Genomic DNA, 20,483 nt, shown 5'->3' with positions numbered 1-20,483 from the left:
TAAATTAATAATAAACAATAATGTCGATTGGAAACCACTGAACTGACAATTTTTCACGTTATGGAAACAAATTTATTAAATTTTCTTAACAAAACAAGACGTTCCATAATTTTCCTTAAAATATTTTCTTTATAGCCGGAAACTGAAACTATATATATTTTTTAGTTTTTCTGTATGTACAGTTATAAATTTTAAAAAAAAATGATTTTTTAATTAAATTATTACGTCATATTGTTGAAGTTAGCATCCCCGCTGAACCCGGGCTAACCTCAGCTAAACATTCAACGTCTTCATGATATAATTTGTTTTTTAAAATGGCTGACATTTTATCGCTGAAAGAATCGGTTTTGGTGTATTTAGACAGAAGCGGTGGTCTTAAAAAACTTTGCGAAGACTGCGAATATTTTAACGGTATGAGGTTCCGCTCTAAAGCAGCCATGACACCTAAAATCCCCGACTTTTTAACTTTGCTAACGGTCATTTTCAGGCTCCCAGCAGACCGAGGCGGTGTACAGGTTTTGTATCGGCGTTAATCCCGCCGATGTGCTGGAGCTGGATCCTGTACTGGGGGAGTGTGTTCTCCATGACCCCCTGAAAGCCACGGCTTTGTTTCAGTCTGTAAGTGAAAACTGTGGGCAAAAACGAAACGTAGCTACATTTTTGCTGTCAGCTTAACTATATTTAACCAATTCCTCATTTAGGTTTGTTTCCTGGCTATAAAGACCCTTTCACTTATTGAAAAAATACACATGGAGAGTCAGGTATGAATAAACAACCGCTTCCCCTTTCACCGAAACAATACTGTGTTTTGTATAAATCCACAAGTGAAGGGCTCGTTTCCGTTTACTGTCCCAGTAAACAATGACTCCTAAACGGAATGCAGCCCTCATTAATACACCTGGGCTTTTCCTAGTGTAATAAATCAGATGATGCGTCTGTCCTCTAACAATGTGTGTGTGTTTCTTTTGAGGTGAATGTTATTTTGAAGTTCACGCACCTGCCTCCATTCCCCGAGTACACACTGGACCTTTCCAGTTTTCCTCGTTTATGTCGCCCTTTGAGGCCTGTCTCCATGGAGGGCCTGGTCATTGCCATGACAAGGGTCACAAAGTACACCCAGGGGGCGAGGTTCCTCTGCACTGATGATGACTGCCCCTGCTCTACAGGTACTGCAGTACATATACATACTCTGTGGTTTTTAAGTCAGACTTAGACAAATACAGTATATCAATTCTCATTTCTGTGATGCTGCTTGTAGGTTTTCACCACATTCGAGTGCATGCACCCGGAGCAACAGAGTCAGCCACAGTGAGAAACGACTTCAGCTGCATGATCTGCAGCTCCCAATTGAAAGAGGATGTGAAGTTTAGAGTTTTAGGAGGTACTATTGATTCAGAATGCTGCAGTGCATTGTAAGGTTTTATTTTAACATATTAGTACTGCAAAAATATCCGGTCAGCCCCTCATTTCTCTATGTTTTGCTTCCAGTGAGTCAGACATTCTTGTGATTTTTTTTTTTTTTTTTGCTTGTGCTCTCTGAAGGTCTTTCAAAGTTTTTCTTTGGACACTGGCTGCTTTTTCACTCAGTTTTAGGTCCATACTTAAATCTGGCCATTTTCATAGGAATGTTTTTTTGTTTGTTTTCTGTTTGTTAAATCACCTAACACTGAACTATAAATCATTCAAGCATATTGGGTCACGTCCTGTATACACATACAACAAAACTTGGTAATAAACCAATTTTAAATTTAATCTTTAGACACTATGTTACTGGCAGCCTTTTACAAAAACACAATTTTTACTCATTTTTTTTGTTGAATCTATGAAAAATGCCAACAATAACACAGTTTAAAAGACATAAAATAGTATTTTTTCATCAACAAAATCAGCTGAAAACAGCCATGGTAACACGGTGGAGGCTATGTCATGGTTCGGGCCTACATTTCAGCCAGTAGTGTTGGGGATCTTATCAAATTTAAGCAATTATAAATGCTGAAAAGTTACATCAGACTTTATTCCACCATGCAGTGGCATCTGGAACCCATCTCACTGGCAGCTGTTTCATTTTTTAACATGGCATTGATCCCAAACAAACTGCCAGTCATGGATTGGCCTCCCCAGAACCCGGTCCTCAAAATGATTGAAGCAGTGTGGCATCATCTTGAGAGAAAATGGAACAAAAATGCAGCCAACATCCAAAGAAGCGCTTTGAATGTCCATCGGGAAGCCTGGAGAACTAATTGCAAAGACTACTTAAAGAAATGACGAGAAAGCTGCCTAAGAGATTCCAGGCTGTGATCTGTCTGGAATTATAAAAAAAAATTGTTGCTGCATAATATGCTGTATTTCTAATCCCATGTTTCAGTAAATCATTGTGCCTATTTCCCATTACTTTTGCACAGTAATGTATGTTGTGTCTTTTTTTGGATATAGACAAACAGCTGGTGGAGCTGATCCATGTCAAAGCACTGGATGTTCTAAGAGGCTATGAGCAAAGCTCAATGAGATACCAGTCTGTTACCCTGTTTCTCAGAGGTATGTCTACAGTCTGCAGTGTGCAACTGTTTTTAGCAGCGTGAATAATGGAGAAGAAAACTCATAGCTTTTTTGGGGAGTGGTGAAGGCAGTGGCAGAAGATGAAAAATATGCACTAGCATGCATTACAATACATCATGATCACACTTAATAATACCCAAGAGCAGAAACACATTGCATTACCGAACGTTTACATCAGAGTAGCCCAATCCTAAAACAGACGATACAAATCATAACACGAACAGTACTGAGTGTGACGGCTCCTTCGTGAAGGTCAGCACTGATCTGCTGGTTCAAACAGGACTTTGTGCACCTTGGCTTTTTGATTCAGAGAACAGCTCCATAACAAAAACAAATCTTCGCTATAAAACATCTGAACCACGCAGCAGAAAATCAAATAGCTTGTTATTTGAAAAGACTCTGCCCCCACCCTGTAAGGCGATTAATCCCTTTTCCTTGGTTAAAAGGCTTGGTTTTCATTTGTAAGCTGAAGCATTTAAAATCAAACTACACTGCAGATTAATATCCTCAAAATGCAAGTTTATTTTTTTGTTTGGAAAATAAGATTTTAATCCATTACTCTTGAGAAATGTGGTTATAATGGCTTATATTTACAGTCAAATGTATTGAGGTTTGCCATTAATTTTCTCTGGCTTGTTAAACGAGGTTCGCTTTGAAACACAAACTTGGTGGGGGAGAGTTCAAATAAATAGATTTTAGTGCAGCCAGCTGAGCACGGTGCCTCATGGTAGGATATTAAGTGTTTCTGTCCCCTCAAATAACATTGTCCCGCCAGCACCCCTGAGAGCTTAGCAAATCTCTGCAGCAGGATTAACATATTCTGTTGACCCAGTCCTGTGGAGGAATTCAATACAGCGAGCTCCCGTTACTAAACATATATGTTAATAAGTGCAAAGAACACTCATTAGCTGGCTGTGCAGTTCGCACACAGTGAAATCTTTGTTCTGAAGGCCTCACTCTGTTTCTCTTGGCAGTGGCTTGTAGGTGGCATGCATGTTTCTTTAGTAATCACTGGGCAGCCGAGAACAACTCCTTTGAGTGTTAATGCTTTGTTTCCCCTACTCATGTAGACGAGCTGTGTAACTCCATGAGAATCGGGCGATATTACCGGGTGTTGGGCATTCCTGCACATGTGCACCAGTGGCCCAACATTACCTGGAGTGTGGAGGCAAATAGTGTCCAACCGTGGGAACCACTGTGTAAGCCTGTGAATTATCTCCCATTAAAATTACAGAATGAAATGTGTCTTCATACAGTGAAGTCTCAGGTTTTACATTTTTTAATTGTAATAAAAGACTTACCACCTTTTACCACTCAACTTACAGGTGACTGTAAAGTCAGCGCCCGCTTCCAGGAGCTGTGGAAGGGAACGGCCTCGTCTCTGTGGAGGTTCTCCGCAATTGTAGCTCACTGCTTTGGGTTAGACGTGGCTCCTCAAGGCTTGTACGACACTCTGAAGCTGAGCTTGCTGCTTAGCTTGGTGCAGACCAGAATAGATGAAAAAGACACGTTTCACAACTTGGATCTCCTTGTTGTCACCACCGACACGCTTATACTCGACAGGTAAACAAATTTAAATGATCTGAATCCTGAAACCTACTGCATCCTAAACAGGGATGTATACTTAGAACAAAAAGTAAGGAAATTTGTGTTTGATCAATTATGTCTGTGTTGTAACAATGCTTCTTGGCAATAAATCTTACACTGTTGGAAAGCCTGTTTATTTCCCCTTAAATCGTGCCATGTTTGTAAGGAAATGCATTTGTGGTTTGCACCCATGAAAAACTTGCCAAATCCTGTCTGCCGATGCCAAACAGCTTTTTCTGCTATGTACTCTTGTTTGGTCTCGTTTACTGGACTGGATGATTGAAGTCTTAGGAAAGAAGAAATAATGGCAATTTAACAATTTGTTAATTTAATAAACAAGGACTTCAGTAACATGTGGAAGGACCATGAACAGCCACAACAGCCCTGGCACCTCCTGATGCTGGGCACTAGCTTAGTCACACAGCAGTGTGTAACCACATGCTTGCGTTTTGAGTGCTCAAGTAGAATAGAAAGGTGCTATTTAAGAACCAGTCCATTTACCTAAATGGACCCACTAGGTACCACACTCATGATCAAATCCTCCTCCATATCCATCCATTATCTTATCCTTTTGTGCTAGATTGATGACATACAGCTTGAGTTTGGCCTATCGTGGGATCAGGCATCAGGCCTCGGGGGAGATGTTCGCATGCCTGTCCCGGGATGAACATGGGGCAGGTACTGCTAACATCCATGCTGGTTCTGCCCTGCTAGCTACTGGGGGTATTTGCATGTTGGGAGATCTGAGCTATTACAAAAAGGACAAGTTGGATTCCATTCAGTCAGGTAATGAATGTAAGTGCTACAATAACCTGAAAAGGATAGATTTATGTCAGCTATAAAAATCATTGATCTTTTTTAAACAAAATTTTTTCCAGTTATGGAGACCCGCACACTATCAGTGTTCATCCCTGGAAAGAAATATGGCGAGGATGCAGACCAGCAGCTTTCCTTTCCAGTCCAGTGTAGCTTCTGGGCCGTCACAGACTCCTCCCGTCGATCTGGGAGGGCAGACTGTGGCGCACTGGGAACAGCAGTGAGTTCAGTTACATCAAGTTATTGTTGTATGAATGTGCTTTACCGGGTCTAAGTTTAGATTTATGTTTGTAACTTTTTTTGCGTATTAAACAGTTTTTAAAAAAAGGCCCCTTTCCTTCAGCTTAGATGCTGTTTGTTGGTGCTACAGGCAAAACAGGAAATTGAGACAATTTAGTGCTCTTGAAGGAAGTGCCCTGCCCAGGCAATATTACTTCACAGCAGAACCCTTGAGAATAATCAGTTCTTTGTGTTGCTTTTTGTAGGCAAGGGGTAAATAATGAAATGTAACCATTCTAATAAAGGTTTATTGACAGCTTTCTCTACTGTGAGCAGGAGATGGGTGCTGTACCAGCTCAGTTGGCAGATGCTTTTGGCCTTGTCATTGAGTGTAGAGACAGGGTTGGAGAGCAGGCCCTGCTTGCCCAGACTGTCCACACCCTCCAGCATGCAGTACAGTCTGGAAAACCCCATGACCCATCCTGCTGGGAGTTTTCCACTCAAGACTATCAGGAGGTTAACAAACATGTTCTATTACTGTTATATTATAAATTATGTTATATTGCTAATATACTATTATATTCTTCAGCTGGTGGCCCATGCACAAGGTTTGCGAGTGGAGCTCAGCCCTGCAGCAGAAAAAATAATCCATGGTTACTACATGGCGAGCCGCAGAGTGCGATCACAGGGTCAGGGTGTCAACATGTCTGTGGCCTCTATCAAACTGCTGTAAGTGCTTTACTGGGTTTTTACATTCAATCTCCACTTTCTACATATTAAACTGCAGAGGTCAAAGTCTGCTGTAATGTCAATTTCATCCACCAGGTGGTGCAAGCCCACTCTACTGCTGCTCGTAGATAACCATTTTTCATGCAATTTTGACAAATGTTTACAAATCTTTCCCACTGTGGTGACACGTTTTATGTTCAGCTAAAACTATGAAAATAAATGTTCTCAGTGAGAAGGCCAAACAGGGCAGGCCACATTATACTGTACATACACAGCCAGTCTTGATTTATCCATTTAGATTTTAAATGTAACATTTTTGATTACTTGTCCTACAGCGTATTAGAAAGGTCTTACTGAATACAGAGGCAGAGATTCAGATTGTATATTCGTTTTGTCACAGGATCTCTTTGGCTGAGGCCCATTGCAAGTTATGTCTCAGAACTCAAGTACTAGAGCAGGACGCTGTGATCGCTGTACTCCTTTGTGAAAGCTCAGTCTCACTCAAGCATGGTATTTATTTCATTTTTAAATTCTCACACCTCATGACACTAAAAAGTAAATATTTAGCAATTTAATGACATTACTCTATGGTTTTATTATTATGGTTAATATTATCATTTTATTGATCATTATATAACACTCAAGATAGTAAAGCATCAAACAACATAAGGCAACATATTCAGGATTTTCTCTTTTTCATACAGGCGCCTCTGCTCTCATTATTCCACCCGATCCAGTGTTTCCTTGTGACCTCGGAGATGTGGATGGTTTGTGCAAGAGAGACGCTGCTCTGGATGAGCTCCATCAGCTTATCTTACGGTTCATCTACACCAATGCACCTGGAGCAGACACATACATTACAGAAGAGTGAAGCCTCTCTAGGTTGTTTAAGTGCAGGTAGGCAACACAAGATTAAACTCCTTTATTTTGAAATTTCAAATCTGTACACTGATCAAATACAACCAAACAAATAAATACATGCTGAATGCAGATAAAAGATGGAGGTCCTGTAAGCATTACCCAAAATCTGAATACAGTACATGTTTGAAAATATTGCATCCAAGATTAAATATCCAAAATACACTTAAGTCAAGATATTTTTCTTGCAGACAAATCCCCCCACCAATTGTGCATATCACAAGTAACTGTCCATTTTTAAATTGTAAGCAAAAAGGGAAAAACCAAAACAAAATCAATGTGGCGTGTGCAGGTCTGAAAAACCAAAGTGACAGGGGTAGAATCTGTTACTTACCTTTCAATTGTGGCCACTCTGTGTACTCCCAGGTCATTCAAGTGGTTCCAAAACTTTGCACATCTAACAAATATACAGTATATAGTCAGTCAAATGAGAATAAATGATTTATGTGGGTTTAAAAGTAATTTTAAGTTCAGTTAGTCACATTCTCAGCAGCCCATTTTGGTCTGATGGGTAAACGGCGAAAAAGTGAACTCATCATTACAAGTTACATCAGCAGACATACCAGTGAAGTAAGCTGGCCATTTATGCCTCTTTTACACTAGTAACTACTCGGCTCAACTCAACTCCGTTTCAGACGTTTTCCATTACAACTGAGTCCTACCAAATGTGCTTGCAGTCGTTTTAGCAACGCATCTGAAAGTCCAGTGATACAAATACCACGGTGTTGGTTTCTATGAAGCCATTTCCCTCATTGCCGGGTTTCAAAAATTAAAGAAGTCACTTTCATGACTCACCGAGTGACACTACTGACTGGCCAATTAGTGGTATTCAGTCTGCTGACGTCACATTTTCGGACTGGAAACCCGACTGGGTAGGTACTAAAAACATACCTGATCCCAGGTACTACCACATAATGGAAACCCCTAAAATCCCAGTCAAGCCCAGGCGTGCCAAGTAGGTACTAGTGGAAAAGGGACATTAGAATACCAGCTCCTGAATACACCAGTCTACTACTGGCTTTACTTACCAGGAAAGGCATGAAATCACTGCCGGTCACTGTGTAGCTCCATTACTGGTGCTGCTGTTTATCTGCAGAATTAACAATACACAATTTTAGATCAAGTCAACTGAAATCAGATTAACAAAAAAACAAAATTGCTAAATGGAAAGTAAATGCCAAGTTGGCAAGATGAAATTTTCTGGCTATGTGTGAAACCATTTCTGTATTAAATAAAAACTGGGGTAATTTAGGTGACACAAAGGCTGCAGCTGGTAATTCAGTAGTCACAAATCTCACCACTTTATTGTCTGATGGGTAAACGGCGAAAGAAGTGAACTCATCACTATTCCAGCTGCCGCAAAGCAAATTAATATAACTTGTTGTTTGGGAATCATTTTAACCACTGACTCAGTATGAGCAGACAAAATTTGCAACAATTATTGCAGTTACTCATTTTTCCATTTTACTGTTGTGAAACCACCAACCTGTTTTCAGGGAAAGGAGACAAAGGATTAGGCATCTCGTGCCTCTCCTCCAACCACAGCATGAGACCTGAAGCAAAATAAACCACTGACATTAACTTCCTGAAAATCTCTTCATACAAATCAAATATGAGGCTGTCTGATGTTATGCTGGCTATTCAGCTAGTCACAGTTTCACCATGTTATTGTCTGACGGGTAAACGGCAAAAATGTGAACTCATCACTATTCCAGCAGCCGGACTGCGCTACAGTTAAACCAAAACTTAAATATTGTCAAATATTTCAGCGCTCACCTTAAAGGGTCAACACAGTGAAGACATCAGGTTATTTGCAGCAGCATGGCATCTGAAATAAAAAGATAAATATGAGTTAGTTTAGTGTGATCTTTTGGTTTTATTAAGGACCAGCCTAATAGTTCGCTCTAACCTTAAGTTTTTAAATCAACTAGTTACTCCCTTTCAACAGAAATACACCCCAAACACCTCTCAAGATCAGTGAAAGTCTGTCACTGCAACTTTTCCAAACTATGCAACTAATTGCTCTCAGGAGTGATGGGATATTGATTTTCAGCTTGAATAAATAAAACGTACTGAAAGAAAAGCCAATACGGCGAGAACAGATGACTGATCACCCGAAGGTCAAAGGTTGCAAAATAACACAGCCGAGGAGCATGGCTAACACCGCATGTCTGAGAACGGGTTCAACAGCAGGTCACGACCTCTGCCATGACCTTATGTCTTCATTGGGGCCTTGATGACTTTCCCCAGTGAACTAATGAGAGGTGGTAATTCCCTGACCAGCAGCTCTTCTGCTGACCCCTTGACAAAACTAGACGTAGTGTTCAGTAAGATGCTGAATGACAGTGAGTCCAGAAAAATGATTTATTACTTCAGGGATGAGACCTGTCTATTATAACGAGACATGCACACCAATGAACAATGGTGGCGAAGGAAGACAAATCCCCAATATTACATTTGAGGTGCAAATGCAAACTTTTTAAATATGCTATCACTTGCTTTTAGGCAACCAAGAAACCAGAAGTAACCAGAAGTTTGCCTTTAAGCTCTTATACGACTCTTTTTAAACTTATGAAATTCCCCATCTCAACATCTAATACAAGTTCACCATCATTTCAGCTTCGTTTTTAGTTTACGCAGGCATAGATCTATAGATCTGCAAATCAATACTTCAAGCCACGTGTTTCTTGTGAGCCTAACGTGTTCACATTTGTAAACTGGAACCAATGAGATCGTGGCACCGGGAGACGAGAAATAAAAATGTCTGCCACGTGATATGATTCAGGGTATTTTATTACCAACACACTAACGTGTTTTTGTAAGGACAGAGTTGGTGCAATGCTCAAAATCAGGAGCCAGATTAGCTTTACTATACAAATGGAATGAAACACCTTTTAGTGTTTTAACTATGATGAGAAACAGTAAAGCGAGAGCAGGAAAGCTACGCTGTACTCCTTTCACCCACGTGGCTGAGTAGCTAACTAGCTTCATGCTACCGACTAATGGCCTGTTTCAAGAGCAAATTCATATTCAGCTTGAAAACACGATGACTGATGGTCCATTTTTAAGCTATGCAAACGTACACAACCGTGTCTCTATTGCTTACCTACGCGTTGAATCGCGAAGAAGTTAAATGTTGAGGAGAGCTGAAACGCCGCACTGCCTTCGGCAGCCATCTCCAGGAGAAGAGGAAGAGTTTCCGGTCTGACCTCCTGTTTCTGCGCACCACAGCTGCGCAGTGCAGCACGCGAAGCGCACAGCGAAGCATTTTTTAAGCTTCTTTTTAAAATCTAAAGTGCTCTTGTTTATGCACTCTATTACATAAAGTTTTAATAATAATGAGGGCCTGTAAAGACATATACATATGTGGTGATTTTTTTGAGTTATCGTCATTCTATATTCTGACCAATGGTCATTCTGGGCATGCGCTCAGGGGCCCGTGTAAAGTGTGTGTGAGTGTGTGTGTGTGTGTGTGTGTGTGTGTGTGTGTGGGGGGGGGCATCCAAGAGGCAAATGGAATAATTAATAAATAAATAAATAAATAAATAAACATACTAATACCAGCGCTGTATTCAGTTAAAAAATAGATCCGAGAGAGAGAGAAAAGAGACAAAGCAAGTGTGTGTGTGTGTGTGTGTGTGTGTGTGTGTGTGTGCATCAAAACTTTCATTAAATCTATTCTTATTGTTCATTTTCCATTTAATATAAGGTACTTTAGAGCTTTTAGTGAAGCTGTATAATCATGGCCACTTTTCGTGTTTTTTCAGGAAGGTACAATTTGGAACTACTTCTAAGTACTTGTATTTGCACGTTTCTGTGTAATATGTCTGATTACTGAAGAAGAAACAGAAGCCCGAGCATAAAACAAATGAATAAAACAAATAATAATAATAATAATAATAATAATAATAATAATAATAATAATAATAATAATAATAATAATAATAAAAATAAAAAAATAAAAAAATAAACACAAAAAAAACAAACAAAGAGGGGTATGTAACTTGATGATCCGGACATGTGACAGCAAAAAAAAAAATCAAAAAAAAAAAAATCATAATTTCTGTTTCGATGCTCTTCCTTTATTTAATCCGCACTGGCTAAATTTGGGAAATATCGTCATTTGTTCCATTGAAGCCTAAAGGGATTTACACATACCTTTATCGATATTTAAAAAATTACATAATGAAATCCGATTAATTAGTCTAACAGAGTCACCAATAGAGATATTTTGAGTGACGAAATTGGTATTATGACACTTATCATAACACTTTAATTCATAGTGAAGTATTAATATTTTAAATGTTAGTGATAAAAAAAATAATCAGAAATAAGAAAGCAGTCATTCCTTTTAAACTGTATGGATTGTAATTGTTTTTTCTAACAATATAAATTATGCATTCATATATCGTATTTTTTTATATTTTATGATAAAATAATACTAATTATTATTGTTTACATAGACCTTTTAGCCAGTCGGATTTCTAAAATCAGCTGCAAAACAAGTTAAAAAGTTTCTGTATATTCATCAGTGATCTCCAAATTCTTAATCGAGCACCACAGATGGATTTGATTAAAACCTACAGTCACACAATTACAGTGACTGTTCAGAGACAACAAAAACCACAATCACTGTCCAGCAAATACCATCAGTAATAATAATAATAATAATAATAATAATAATTGGAACACCTTTAAAATGCTTTCTATCGTTCAAACCTTGGAGACATGTCTTCTTTCATTGTCAAGTAATTTATTCACAAACACATTTACACCCATGCATGTAAAAAATAAGGAGGAACATGAGACGTGGAGCCTGCATTGTGGGCTCCCTGACAGACCACTTCACATGACAGATGTTAAGTTATTCACACATGCATTTAGTGCAAATGTCTCAGCTGAAAGTGCACACTCAAGCATGACGGGCTCGTTGCCCCGAGGAGTCTCTGTAAATATACCTGGGACGTGTGTGGAGCTGCACAATGCAGGCAGGATTAGTCGAAATAACACACAGAAATATAATGTATGCTTTCTCAAAATTTATACAATAAAATTCACGTAATATATTAATTTACAAGGTCTTCCTAATTTGCGGTGCTTTAGTGGGAGCTGTTCTACAATCATGTGCTGCTTCCGAAGTAAAGCATGAACTCATGCACAAAACGAAGCTGTTCGGTACAAATGAATTAAGCCTATTTTACTGGGAGGTGGACGACGATGGGCCTTGATCCTCTGACTCTGAAGGACTTGAAGTGTTTAGGAATTGCCCGGTTGCTCCAACGTACAGCCTGGATCGCATTGGCCATTTCTGTAGGGGAAAAAACAGAAATTAATAAATCAAAAAATTTAAATTGGTAAAATAATTTCTAAAAACAGAGCTCGGTGGTGTGACAGGATTTTCTGCATCTATAGGATAAAGGCTGTGTTAACTTCTTAAATTTTAAAAAGTGGGAAATTTCTAACAGAACATGATCACCAAAATAATTTTAGAATAAAACAATTAATGCAGAATTGAAAACAAAACTAGATCTCTAGTGATTAATGCTTATTAACACTGACCTTCACCGGGTGCAGGTAGCCTTCGCCTTTCAGTGAGTGTAACGCCTCTGTTCGTTTCGTGCCCTCTCCTTCCTCTGTGCCTTCTTCCTGCAGAGTTCGAGTCAGATGGGCAATATAGGTGGTGGCCAGTATCAGCACGTCGAGTTTGGACAGCTTGGTGTCCGGCGGCACTGAGGGCAAAGTCCTTTGAAGTTCCAGGAAGGCGTTCCTCAGCGTTTGTACCCGGCTCCTCTCCCTCGCCGCATTCGCTGCTGCCGGGCGTCCTCTGCCGCCGATCCCGCCGCTCTGGAGCACTCTGGCCCGGTGGAGCTCCCGCCGACGACCGTCTGGACTCGGGCTGGAGCTCGGGCTGGATCCTGGACTGTCATCCACCACTGCTCCGGAGCAATTACCGCTGTCCATTCGGAGCGCCTGTCTTCCAACCATGGGGGTGCACTTACTGACCTGGATGAAGAGGTTTTAGGTTAGCCTATACCTGCCCACTATAGTTGCACATTTTATTTGAACTCTAGCTGTAACTTTCAGCCATTTTACAGACAAATTTGAATATTTATTGGAGTCCGCTGTTCTGTAGCAAATCTTCTAATTTGAACTTAAACATTCATTCTTATCTACACTATTCAAGTTGCTGCCTTTTGCATTTATATATATCCATAAGTTAAGTTCTGTGATTAAAAGTCAAACTGTATGATGCTGCAAATAAAACAGGAAACACAGTTTAAGTCTAAAAATCTTTCAGCATCAAAGAAAAACAAAACAACAAAAACAAACCTAATCCAAATAACTGACAGCTGTCTAGTTGCACTGACATAAATTTATGCTCGGAAGATTTCCAAACCAAGTCTTTCCCGGCATGAGAGCCTTATCTGTTCGGTAGTCTGATATGGAGTTTACCTCTGGTACTTCTCAAAGGCTCTGCCTCAAAAAACGACATGAAGGCAACCCAAAGAAGACGTCGTTAGGTCGGAGAATTTGCTCGCCAATGTAGAAGAGGTCCCTTTCAAAGTCCAGTTTATCCTTATAAAGTATGCAGAAACGCTGCGCCGCAGTCCCCGTGTACGCACATCCAACACTTCACCTGTGTGCGTAAGTCTCGGGAGCCCTTAATTTATTGGATACACAAAGCGGCGGACAAGTATTTCACTCCGACGTAATTAATCTTTCGACCCATAACACCCGCTCGCAGCGGAGAAAAGGCTGCTCTTTCCCCCTTCCCAACTTATTTCTGTCTGGGGGCAGCAGAGGCTCGTTTTCAAATCCAGAGGCAGGGCTCTCTTTTGCTTCAACTCCGATATGTGCAGGCCGTATCCCACTCTAATTGGCTGCGAACCTGACACTGTATTTTCTTCATAAGCCTATCACCAAAAAAAGAAAAAAAAGAAAGTGGCATTGGAGAGAAGTTTGGTCACAATTACCTCAAATATGCTCCTTAAGGTCAGGAACAAAAGGCTGGTCTACCAAAACGCTATTTGCAATAGACCATGAAGCCAAACTGACAAGGGTAAGGTGATATGCAAAACATGTGACGAATTGCCAGAGTGTCTTGAATTGCAAGCTCATTGGAACAGCTAATAAATAAACTCCAGCACTGCAATCAACAGGCAGGCGTTGAGGAAATTCTTGTGAGACTCATAAATTAATCACTCTGATTTTCAGGGCTCCAAACAGAGATGTCGGCAAATTAATGAAAGGAATTATTCATAATATGTGTATCCTCGGAGTGTTCTTAATAAACATTGTTTTTGTAAGGATGGGGTAACAGTATTGCTTCGGGCCACTAATTATAAGGAGAAGTAAGGGAAGGTTAAGTAAGCTTGTTTCCCTAATTATCCCGCATCTTTCAGGGTTACGCACCCACGTGGCTCCCCAAAAACTCAAAGTAACGACGATGAGACCAAATACGTCCGCGTCGCGGCTTTATATGTTATAAAAGAGGACTGAATCATTTATCACGGCTGTTTAAATAGAAGCACAAGCTGTTAGTTTTGGATAATGTAAAGACTTGTAATAATAAAGCAAAGCGATCATTTAGATTGTGCCACTCTGCATCTCCAGGTTCACTTATTTGCTGACATGCATTTAGAAGAAAAATGACATCACAGGAAATGTATAGCAACTAGCAGTTTGGGTTTGGACAAATTATTTAAATCATCAGACCCCCCCCCCCCAAAAAAAAGCCATTATCAATGAAACAGCTGTAAAAAACATTAAATACATGTCTTTATTTTTTCCCACAACGGTTATTAATTTTAGTTACTTATTATTTCAATATAATGAAATCACTTTAGAATATGCTGTAAAAACATGCCATAGGTGAAGGAAACTGCAGTGACTCTGAGTTGCCTGCAGTTTTGCAGCTATAACAATCAAGATGGATAAACAAGGCACAAGCACGGTTAGTCGTGGGTGAAGATTTTGGTGCACTTTTGTCTTAAAGCAACCACATGACTGCAGACGGCTGATGAGAGAGCCAAAAGATCAAGTCCATTTAAAGAAACTGGAATTTTTCTGTCCTGGAAGATAAGAGAGAGAGAGAAAAAATCAGAGGCTGACAAATAAATCTTAGCTCTATAATCATTTTATGGCTAAACTGAAATGTCTTTGATCTTATGTAACATCAGTAAAACTGATGGTTTCTTTCAGGTTTTCAAGAAAAAAAGATAGGAAGGAGAATGAAGCAAAACTGACTCTTACAATAAAACATGAATTTATCTAGCGATTTTCACTTTTGGTGGGGGGCTTTAATAATTGGGGTCAGCCTACCATCAGCAGTTATTACTGATAACTTGAATTCAGTCTGCAGTTAAATAATTTAGTAAGTCATAACATAGATGTGCCAAATGTAGGCTTTTTTAAACTGTGATACTGGACCTGAGAGACTGCTGTGGCTTCCACCTCTGCATGATCGCGTGGCTGTGACCAGGCTGCAGATCCTGACCCATGTTAAATTCATCTGAAATATAAACAAAGCCAAGTACTGCTACGACTACTGAAATTCGCATGGGTGTGAACTCACCCAGCGGCCTTAAGAACGTGTAAAATTCAATTCAGACTTTTTTTGTGATTTTTACATTAATCTAAAATCTGATAGTACAGTTTTCCAGTATTGTTATACGTATTAGCAGATCCACAATACCCTTACTAAAGCAAAGAAGTGACTTAATGGACCATGCAAAGACAAAAGGGAGAATTAAATAGCAAAAACAGGAGGGAAAAAATTACTGTAAACAAGGTTGGTGGATTTAAAAAAATGTACAAATATAGTAACTTACTTGTTAGAGAATAAGGGATGAGTGCTCCAGACATCATGCTTATTATTTTTTTCTTCTTGGCCTCCCTGGATGCTTTCCAGTTAATAAGAAACTCTCTGGTTAAGTCATTAATCTCCCTTCCATCAAGAGCCTCTATAAGAAATGTTTTAACCAAACAAACATTAAAAATAAAAACATAAAATGAACTATTGTGAATGTTTTGATTTTATCCTTAAGAGTGTTTCCTAAATTTAAGTCACAGCAAAATAATAAAAGAGTATTTTCAAATTAGAAGTGAACTGAGCAAACAAATGATTATTATTTTACCGAGGCTTGTGCACACAGTTATCAGGCGGTCTCTGTACTTTGGGTTTTTACACACAGGATTTCCACTCAAATCCATTAGAAACAGCTGAGGCCAGTGGCTGAACACATCTTCTAGCTCCTGAAAATAAACACAGAGCAGGAAATCTGCTATAATCTGTTGTGTCTGAACCCCTAATTATTCTACTGGAAACACTGTGTCTCTAAGGTTATTGTCTACACAGGAAACAATAGCCCAGTTTGTTTAAAACAAATATAATGCAGTCTTATCATTGCTATTCAGATGATCATTGGAAAAAAAGAAAGGTGTGAGTGAATGGTAATATGAAGTATAAGGGCCAATAGAAAGTGCATAAACAACACATCAGTCTGTTTTAATAAACAGTGTCGCCGGTGTCATGTAACTACAAGTTTTCTCCTGGGGCAGTGTGAGGCTGGCTCCTCCAGCGAGTAGCCTGCAGTTGTATGTTTATCTAAAGGCACATTAATCCAAGCCTGGAAATATGAATACTCTCTGGACACGCTCTGATTGTTCATTGCCTTCCTGTCTTGGCCAAAGCGCTTCCACTTTTCCAGCTTGAGCCGCAATCAGTTCAGAGGGGGACCCCTGAGCACCACGCGCTCCCAGGCTTTGATAAATGATCGTGTCAGGGCCGTCACTCAGAAGGCCCTCACTGAAGAGGAGCCCAGCGCCAAATTGCCCCCCACGCGGGGGCGTGGAGAACAGCAGAGGCTGAATGCTCTCTGAGCTTGGCCGGCTCTCTCACTTCCACTAATGATGGGCCAGTTATGAACCTGTATTTGACCAGAGCTTCGATTCCCCCCGTCCTCTCTGCCCCGTGCACAGCTAACTGCCTCAGAAGATGCTCCCCATTTGTCACCCGGGCTGACTGCCTGTCATAATCTATTTTAAAAATCCATAACGTTTCCTCTGGACTCTGACCAAATGGTGCAGAAGAAAAAATTGATCCTTTGGAGGGCTGTCTTTGCACAATCGATAGTGGCAGACGGGTTGTATAAATTATAGGAGACATCTGCTAAAAAAATGACACGTGTACAACAATTACCTGCATCAACGATCTCCAAAGAAAGTCCCCTGTTTTAAGAAGGTAGTAAAGTCAACTACAAAGTGCTTTCATTGCGTCATCCTGCTATTAAATGCCAATAAGAAGCAAGAATTACACCCTTTCAAATAAAGCCATCAACTTTTTCAGTTAACAGATAAGTTTAAACAGAGATATCATTGCCATCACAGCGTCAGGGAGTCTAATAAATCTCATAAAGTGATACAGCGGGGGTTTGGGACATCAAATAGACGATTCCAAGGCAGAGAGGAAAAATCAACCTTCCAAGGAACGGGAGAAACTTGTGCTTGTTTGAAGCTGTCAGCGAGAAAATTCTCAGGGGAATGGTTCGCTGATTTGTTGAATAATTCTGACCCTGTGCGAGTCGTGGAGACTGGGAAGCTCTGGCGGGATTTGCAGGATTTAGTTCCTTACAACCTCGCTATCCATATCATTTCACACATCAGTGCAGAAAGCCATGGAACAATGTTAATGCTGACCTGATCAGGCATGCATAGTTGCTGTGAAGGGGTAGTATTTACTTTGACTTCACGTGCACTCACTTTCTAATTGAGTCACACTGCAGCAGGAGCCTTGAATGACAAGCAAGTAAGTCCTGAAAACGTATATTTACCTCAATACTGCACAGCTTATTGTCTGCAGCAGAAAAATGCTGGAGCTCCTTCAGCACCGCCAGGTCTCTGATATCATCGATGTTGTTGTTATTAATATTCAGGACACACAGAGATTCCTGAACAAAGAATTTACAGAATTCATATTAATGTAAAGAAAAGAGTTCATGGTACAGTCAGTACAATGACAGACTACTACAAACAGATCCTGGACTATAACGTATATATGAAACATATTTTTTATGGTCAAATCAACTTGATATTAAACTACAGGTATTCAAATATGCAACGCCACTTCCAAAGGAAAGGCAAAAATAATTTGCACCCACCCAAAGAAAATATCTGCAATACCATATGTCAGAGCTTAAAGGAAGCAATACTAGTGGGTCCAAACTACATTTACTTTTATCTCTTTATTTGCTTGTAAGCACTCTTAAGCATGTGGATATGTTCTCTTTACATATATATATGTGTGTGGTGCAGTTGCAAAATGTTCACCCTGGTTAGAAGTTTCACAATGGCTCATTTATAAAACGCTGGAACTCTTTAAATTTGCACAGCAATTTCTTTAATTTATCTAAACAAACAAGAAGCTGAGACTTCTGGTGTGTTTATCCATAGCATGGGCAGTAAACGAAGCAAACAGACTCAACTGATTTGTCAGACCAGAGGGAGCAACAGAGATCTCTTTGACATCATCAAACCCCGCACAATATTGCTCTTACACGGATCACTCGTGTCGGGGAAATCTCAGATCTCTCTTTCACTGGATGTGATAACCTACACATGGGTTGACAGCCCACACACATCTTTGTGCATGAAAAGTGAATGTCAGACCTTCGTCTGGTCTTTCGATAACTTAAAAACGTATAATGAATCAACCAAGGAGAACTTAAGTTATTTGGAAGTGTGGGGGATGTTTTTTTCTGATATTATTAGTGAGCCGAACACAGTAAAAATAGGTCATACAGCGAGGGAGTCGAGAGTCCTGGGGTCAAAGAGCAACTTTTCCCCCGGTGTCAGTCTTTGATTCTCCACATGAAGCTCTTTGAGCTGATGGAGCTGCTCTAAGCCCTCCACCACAGCAATTCTGTTTCCCCCGAGATACCTGCAGAGCAGCGAAAATCACATACATGTTCAAACACACACCTCCCACTTCATATATTTATCACCAATCAGTTGAACTTTACTCACAGTTTAGAGAGGTTCTGCAGATTGTGCAGATTATCTACATGGGTTATGCTGTTGTTCTGCATATAGAGATGCGTGAGGTTGGAGGCAAAGCTGAGGTTGCCAATGTAAGTGATGTTATTATCATACAGGTAAAGAACGGTGAGGTTTGTACACATTGAGAGATCTCCCTTGAAAATCAAGAAAATTAGGCATTAAAATTAGTAAATTGAAAAACCAGAATTAAAGAAGTGTTAAAGGTGCTGGTTACTTACAATATGTTCAATATTCTTGTTAGAAAAGTGGAGGTGGGTGAGTGTCTTGAGGTACTCTGGGAAGGAGAGGCCCCTTTTCTTTTTGAAGTGCTTTCTAGACTTAGCAATCAGATCTACGGTCAGATGTACCATGTTGGCTTGTCACAATCTCGGCTTCAGAGAGGATCCCTTTCAGCTTCAGCCAAGCATTCAGCCCACAGCAGTGACTATGGGCTGGCTGTGTGTAAAACATACAAATATTTCCTCTGAATATTTGCTGACAGAAAAGTATTCTTTTTACATTTGTAATGACCTTGTACAGAAATTTCAATGGTCTAAAACCTAATCATGTCATGGTTTGAAATAACTAATGGAAAATTATATGATTTTGGGTGACCACTGTGTTTTTATATAAGGCTTGTGTACTAAAATGACCTGACACTGAGGTATACAATGATACTTTCTGAGTTTACTTTCCTTAGGTATTAGGCTTAGGTTGCATTAAGTATACAACTGTGTACGCGTGTTAAAAGACAGTGCTGGGGAGAGGAGAGCAGAGTGATGTGACAGCAGGTCTCATCCACGCTTGATCTCAAGGCTTCAGGTCGGTGTTGTAGGAAAACTAGACACTGATCGATAAGCTATAGACTAACTGAACTCAAACACTCCTGGGACTGGGGTTTCCAGGGACTTGGGGACAGCGGTTTGTCACTGTCAAAGAAAATCCACACTTATAGCAGTGCATACGGGCAGGGAGTAACATACTGAAGTGGATGAACCGCAAAGCAATAGTAAAAGGAAGGAATCAGGTCCTATTTATGTTCATCACTAGCTTCGCTTTAAAACTAGCACAACAAATATAGCCCCAATATTAGCCTCTTAACTGCATCTAACACGAAGTTCTACGTTTCAGCTAAATATTCTTCAGGTGTAAAAATCAAATATATAAATAATTAACTGCATTCTCCTACCTTTCTACGCCGGCAACGGGTTTTAAAACGTATGCTATAGCTACACAGTTTTCCAGCGTGTTGGGCTTTTTTGTTTGAGATCGTGAACATGGTTTCTATGGAAACAACGGAAGCAGCGTACGCGAGACACAACAGAATTCCACGGGTCACTGAAATTGGCGCAACACCAGCGAAGCGGAAGTAGACGATTAAGTAGCTAACTGGCGGACAGAGTGTACTGGAAAGTCCTGAACAGCTAACATGATGGTAAAACTTCCAGATTCAAAGAAGCTTTTTATGTTTTCATTTTAGGGGAAAGTCGGTAAACTTTAAATTTTGTTGTTGCTGTTTTAATTGTGCCTGGAATACGGAAGATGGTTTATGTTACTGGAGAACAACAACGAAACAAACAAACAAACACACACACACAGAAAAAACAAACAAAGATCCCATA

At 39.9% G+C, this 20,483-nt stretch overlaps 3 protein-coding genes and 1 long non-coding RNA gene across 7 annotated transcripts; 1 reads left to right on the top strand and 3 right to left on the bottom strand.

Moving 5' to 3' along the window:
- Nucleotides 1–220: 220 nt before the first annotated feature.
- Nucleotides 221–12,611, top strand: mcmdc2 (minichromosome maintenance domain containing 2). 3 transcript variants are annotated; one of them, XM_031739198.2, is made up of 15 exons: nucleotides 223–411; nucleotides 488–618; nucleotides 702–761; nucleotides 971–1,166; nucleotides 1,259–1,381; nucleotides 2,434–2,535; nucleotides 3,627–3,755; nucleotides 3,882–4,119; nucleotides 4,724–4,929; nucleotides 5,022–5,179; nucleotides 5,515–5,694; nucleotides 5,768–5,907; nucleotides 6,308–6,417; nucleotides 6,612–6,804; nucleotides 12,478–12,611. In XM_031739198.2, exons 1-14 carry the CDS (start codon nucleotides 315–317, stop codon nucleotides 6,776–6,778), a joined length of 2,037 nt encoding a protein of 678 aa, XP_031595058.1. In that variant the 5' UTR covers nucleotides 223–314; the 3' UTR covers nucleotides 6,779–6,804; nucleotides 12,478–12,611. The 3 variants fall into 3 exon arrangements, with proteins under 3 accessions (XP_031595055.1, XP_031595057.1, XP_031595058.1); XM_031739195.2 differs by lacking the exons at nucleotides 6,612–6,804; nucleotides 12,478–12,611 and having other exon boundaries at nucleotides 221–411; nucleotides 4,724–4,938; nucleotides 6,308–6,503; XM_031739197.2 differs by lacking the exons at nucleotides 6,308–6,417; nucleotides 6,612–6,804; nucleotides 12,478–12,611 and having other exon boundaries at nucleotides 221–411; nucleotides 4,724–4,938; nucleotides 5,768–6,294.
- Nucleotides 6,499–10,056, bottom strand: LOC116319772. The gene is made up of 6 exons (XR_004199403.2): nucleotides 9,932–10,056; nucleotides 8,602–8,653; nucleotides 8,312–8,378; nucleotides 7,854–7,915; nucleotides 7,160–7,222; nucleotides 6,499–6,746 (listed from the first exon to the last, which is right to left on the bottom strand). It is a non-coding gene; the product is annotated as an uncharacterized LOC116319772 (long non-coding RNA).
- On the bottom strand, nucleotides 11,584–13,687 carry LOC116319771 (transcription factor 24). Of its 2 annotated transcripts, XM_039617855.1 has the most exons (3): nucleotides 13,279–13,687; nucleotides 12,385–12,828; nucleotides 11,584–12,133 (listed from the first exon to the last, which is right to left on the bottom strand). In XM_039617855.1, the coding sequence occupies exons 2-3, from the start codon at nucleotides 12,808–12,810 to the stop codon at nucleotides 12,023–12,025; spliced, it is 537 nt and encodes a 178-aa protein (XP_039473789.1). In that variant the 5' UTR covers nucleotides 12,811–12,828; nucleotides 13,279–13,687; the 3' UTR covers nucleotides 11,584–12,022. The 2 variants fall into 2 exon arrangements, with proteins under 2 accessions (XP_039473789.1, XP_031595059.2); XM_031739199.2 differs by lacking the exon at nucleotides 13,279–13,687 and having other exon boundaries at nucleotides 12,385–13,240.
- An 899-nt stretch (nucleotides 13,688–14,586) lies between these two features.
- On the bottom strand, nucleotides 14,587–20,136 carry ppp1r42 (protein phosphatase 1, regulatory subunit 42). Its single transcript, XM_031739202.2, has 9 exons — nucleotides 20,051–20,136; nucleotides 19,101–19,317; nucleotides 18,850–19,016; nucleotides 18,625–18,763; nucleotides 17,658–17,774; nucleotides 15,963–16,080; nucleotides 15,657–15,788; nucleotides 15,256–15,337; nucleotides 14,587–14,897 (listed from the first exon to the last, which is right to left on the bottom strand). Exons 2-9 carry the CDS (start codon nucleotides 19,230–19,232, stop codon nucleotides 14,873–14,875), a joined length of 912 nt encoding a protein of 303 aa, XP_031595062.2. The 5' UTR covers nucleotides 19,233–19,317; nucleotides 20,051–20,136; the 3' UTR covers nucleotides 14,587–14,872.
- Nucleotides 20,137–20,483: the final 347 nt, after the last annotated feature.

This window comes from Oreochromis aureus, linkage group 9, assembly GCF_013358895.1.
Source record: "Oreochromis aureus strain Israel breed Guangdong linkage group 9, ZZ_aureus, whole genome shotgun sequence".
NCBI classification, from domain to species: domain Eukaryota; kingdom Metazoa; phylum Chordata; class Actinopteri; order Cichliformes; family Cichlidae; genus Oreochromis; species Oreochromis aureus.
This window is presented reverse-complemented; position numbering and strand designations above follow the sequence as displayed.

Excerpts from the sequence above, each read along its gene's own strand:
- mcmdc2 (XM_031739198.2), top strand. The coding sequence starts at position 315 with ATGGCTGACATTTTATCGCTGAAAGAATCGGTTTTGGTGTATTTAGAC. Across the intron at positions 1,382-2,433 it reads GAAGTTTAGAGTTTTAGGAG|ACAAACAGCTGGTGGAGCTG; the intron begins GTACTATTGATT and ends TTTTGGATATAG. Across the intron at positions 2,536-3,626 it reads TGTTACCCTGTTTCTCAGAG|ACGAGCTGTGTAACTCCATG; the intron begins GTATGTCTACAG and ends CTACTCATGTAG.
- ppp1r42 (XM_031739202.2), bottom strand. The coding sequence starts at position 19,232 with ATGGTACATCTGACCGTAGATCTGATTGCTAAGTCTAGAAAGCACTTC. Across the intron at positions 19,017-19,100 it reads ACAAGAATATTGAACATATT|GGAGATCTCTCAATGTGTAC; the intron begins GTAAGTAACCAG and ends TTGATTTTCAAG. Across the intron at positions 14,898-15,255 it reads AAGCCACAGCAGTCTCTCAG|GACAGAAAAATTCCAGTTTC; the intron begins GTCCAGTATCAC and ends CTTATCTTCCAG.
- LOC116319771 (XM_039617855.1), bottom strand. The coding sequence starts at position 12,810 with ATGGTTGGAAGACAGGCGCTCCGAATGGACAGCGGTAATTGCTCCGGA. Across the intron at positions 12,134-12,384 it reads GCTACCTGCACCCGGTGAAG|AAATGGCCAATGCGATCCAG; the intron begins GTCAGTGTTAAT and ends TTTCCCCTACAG.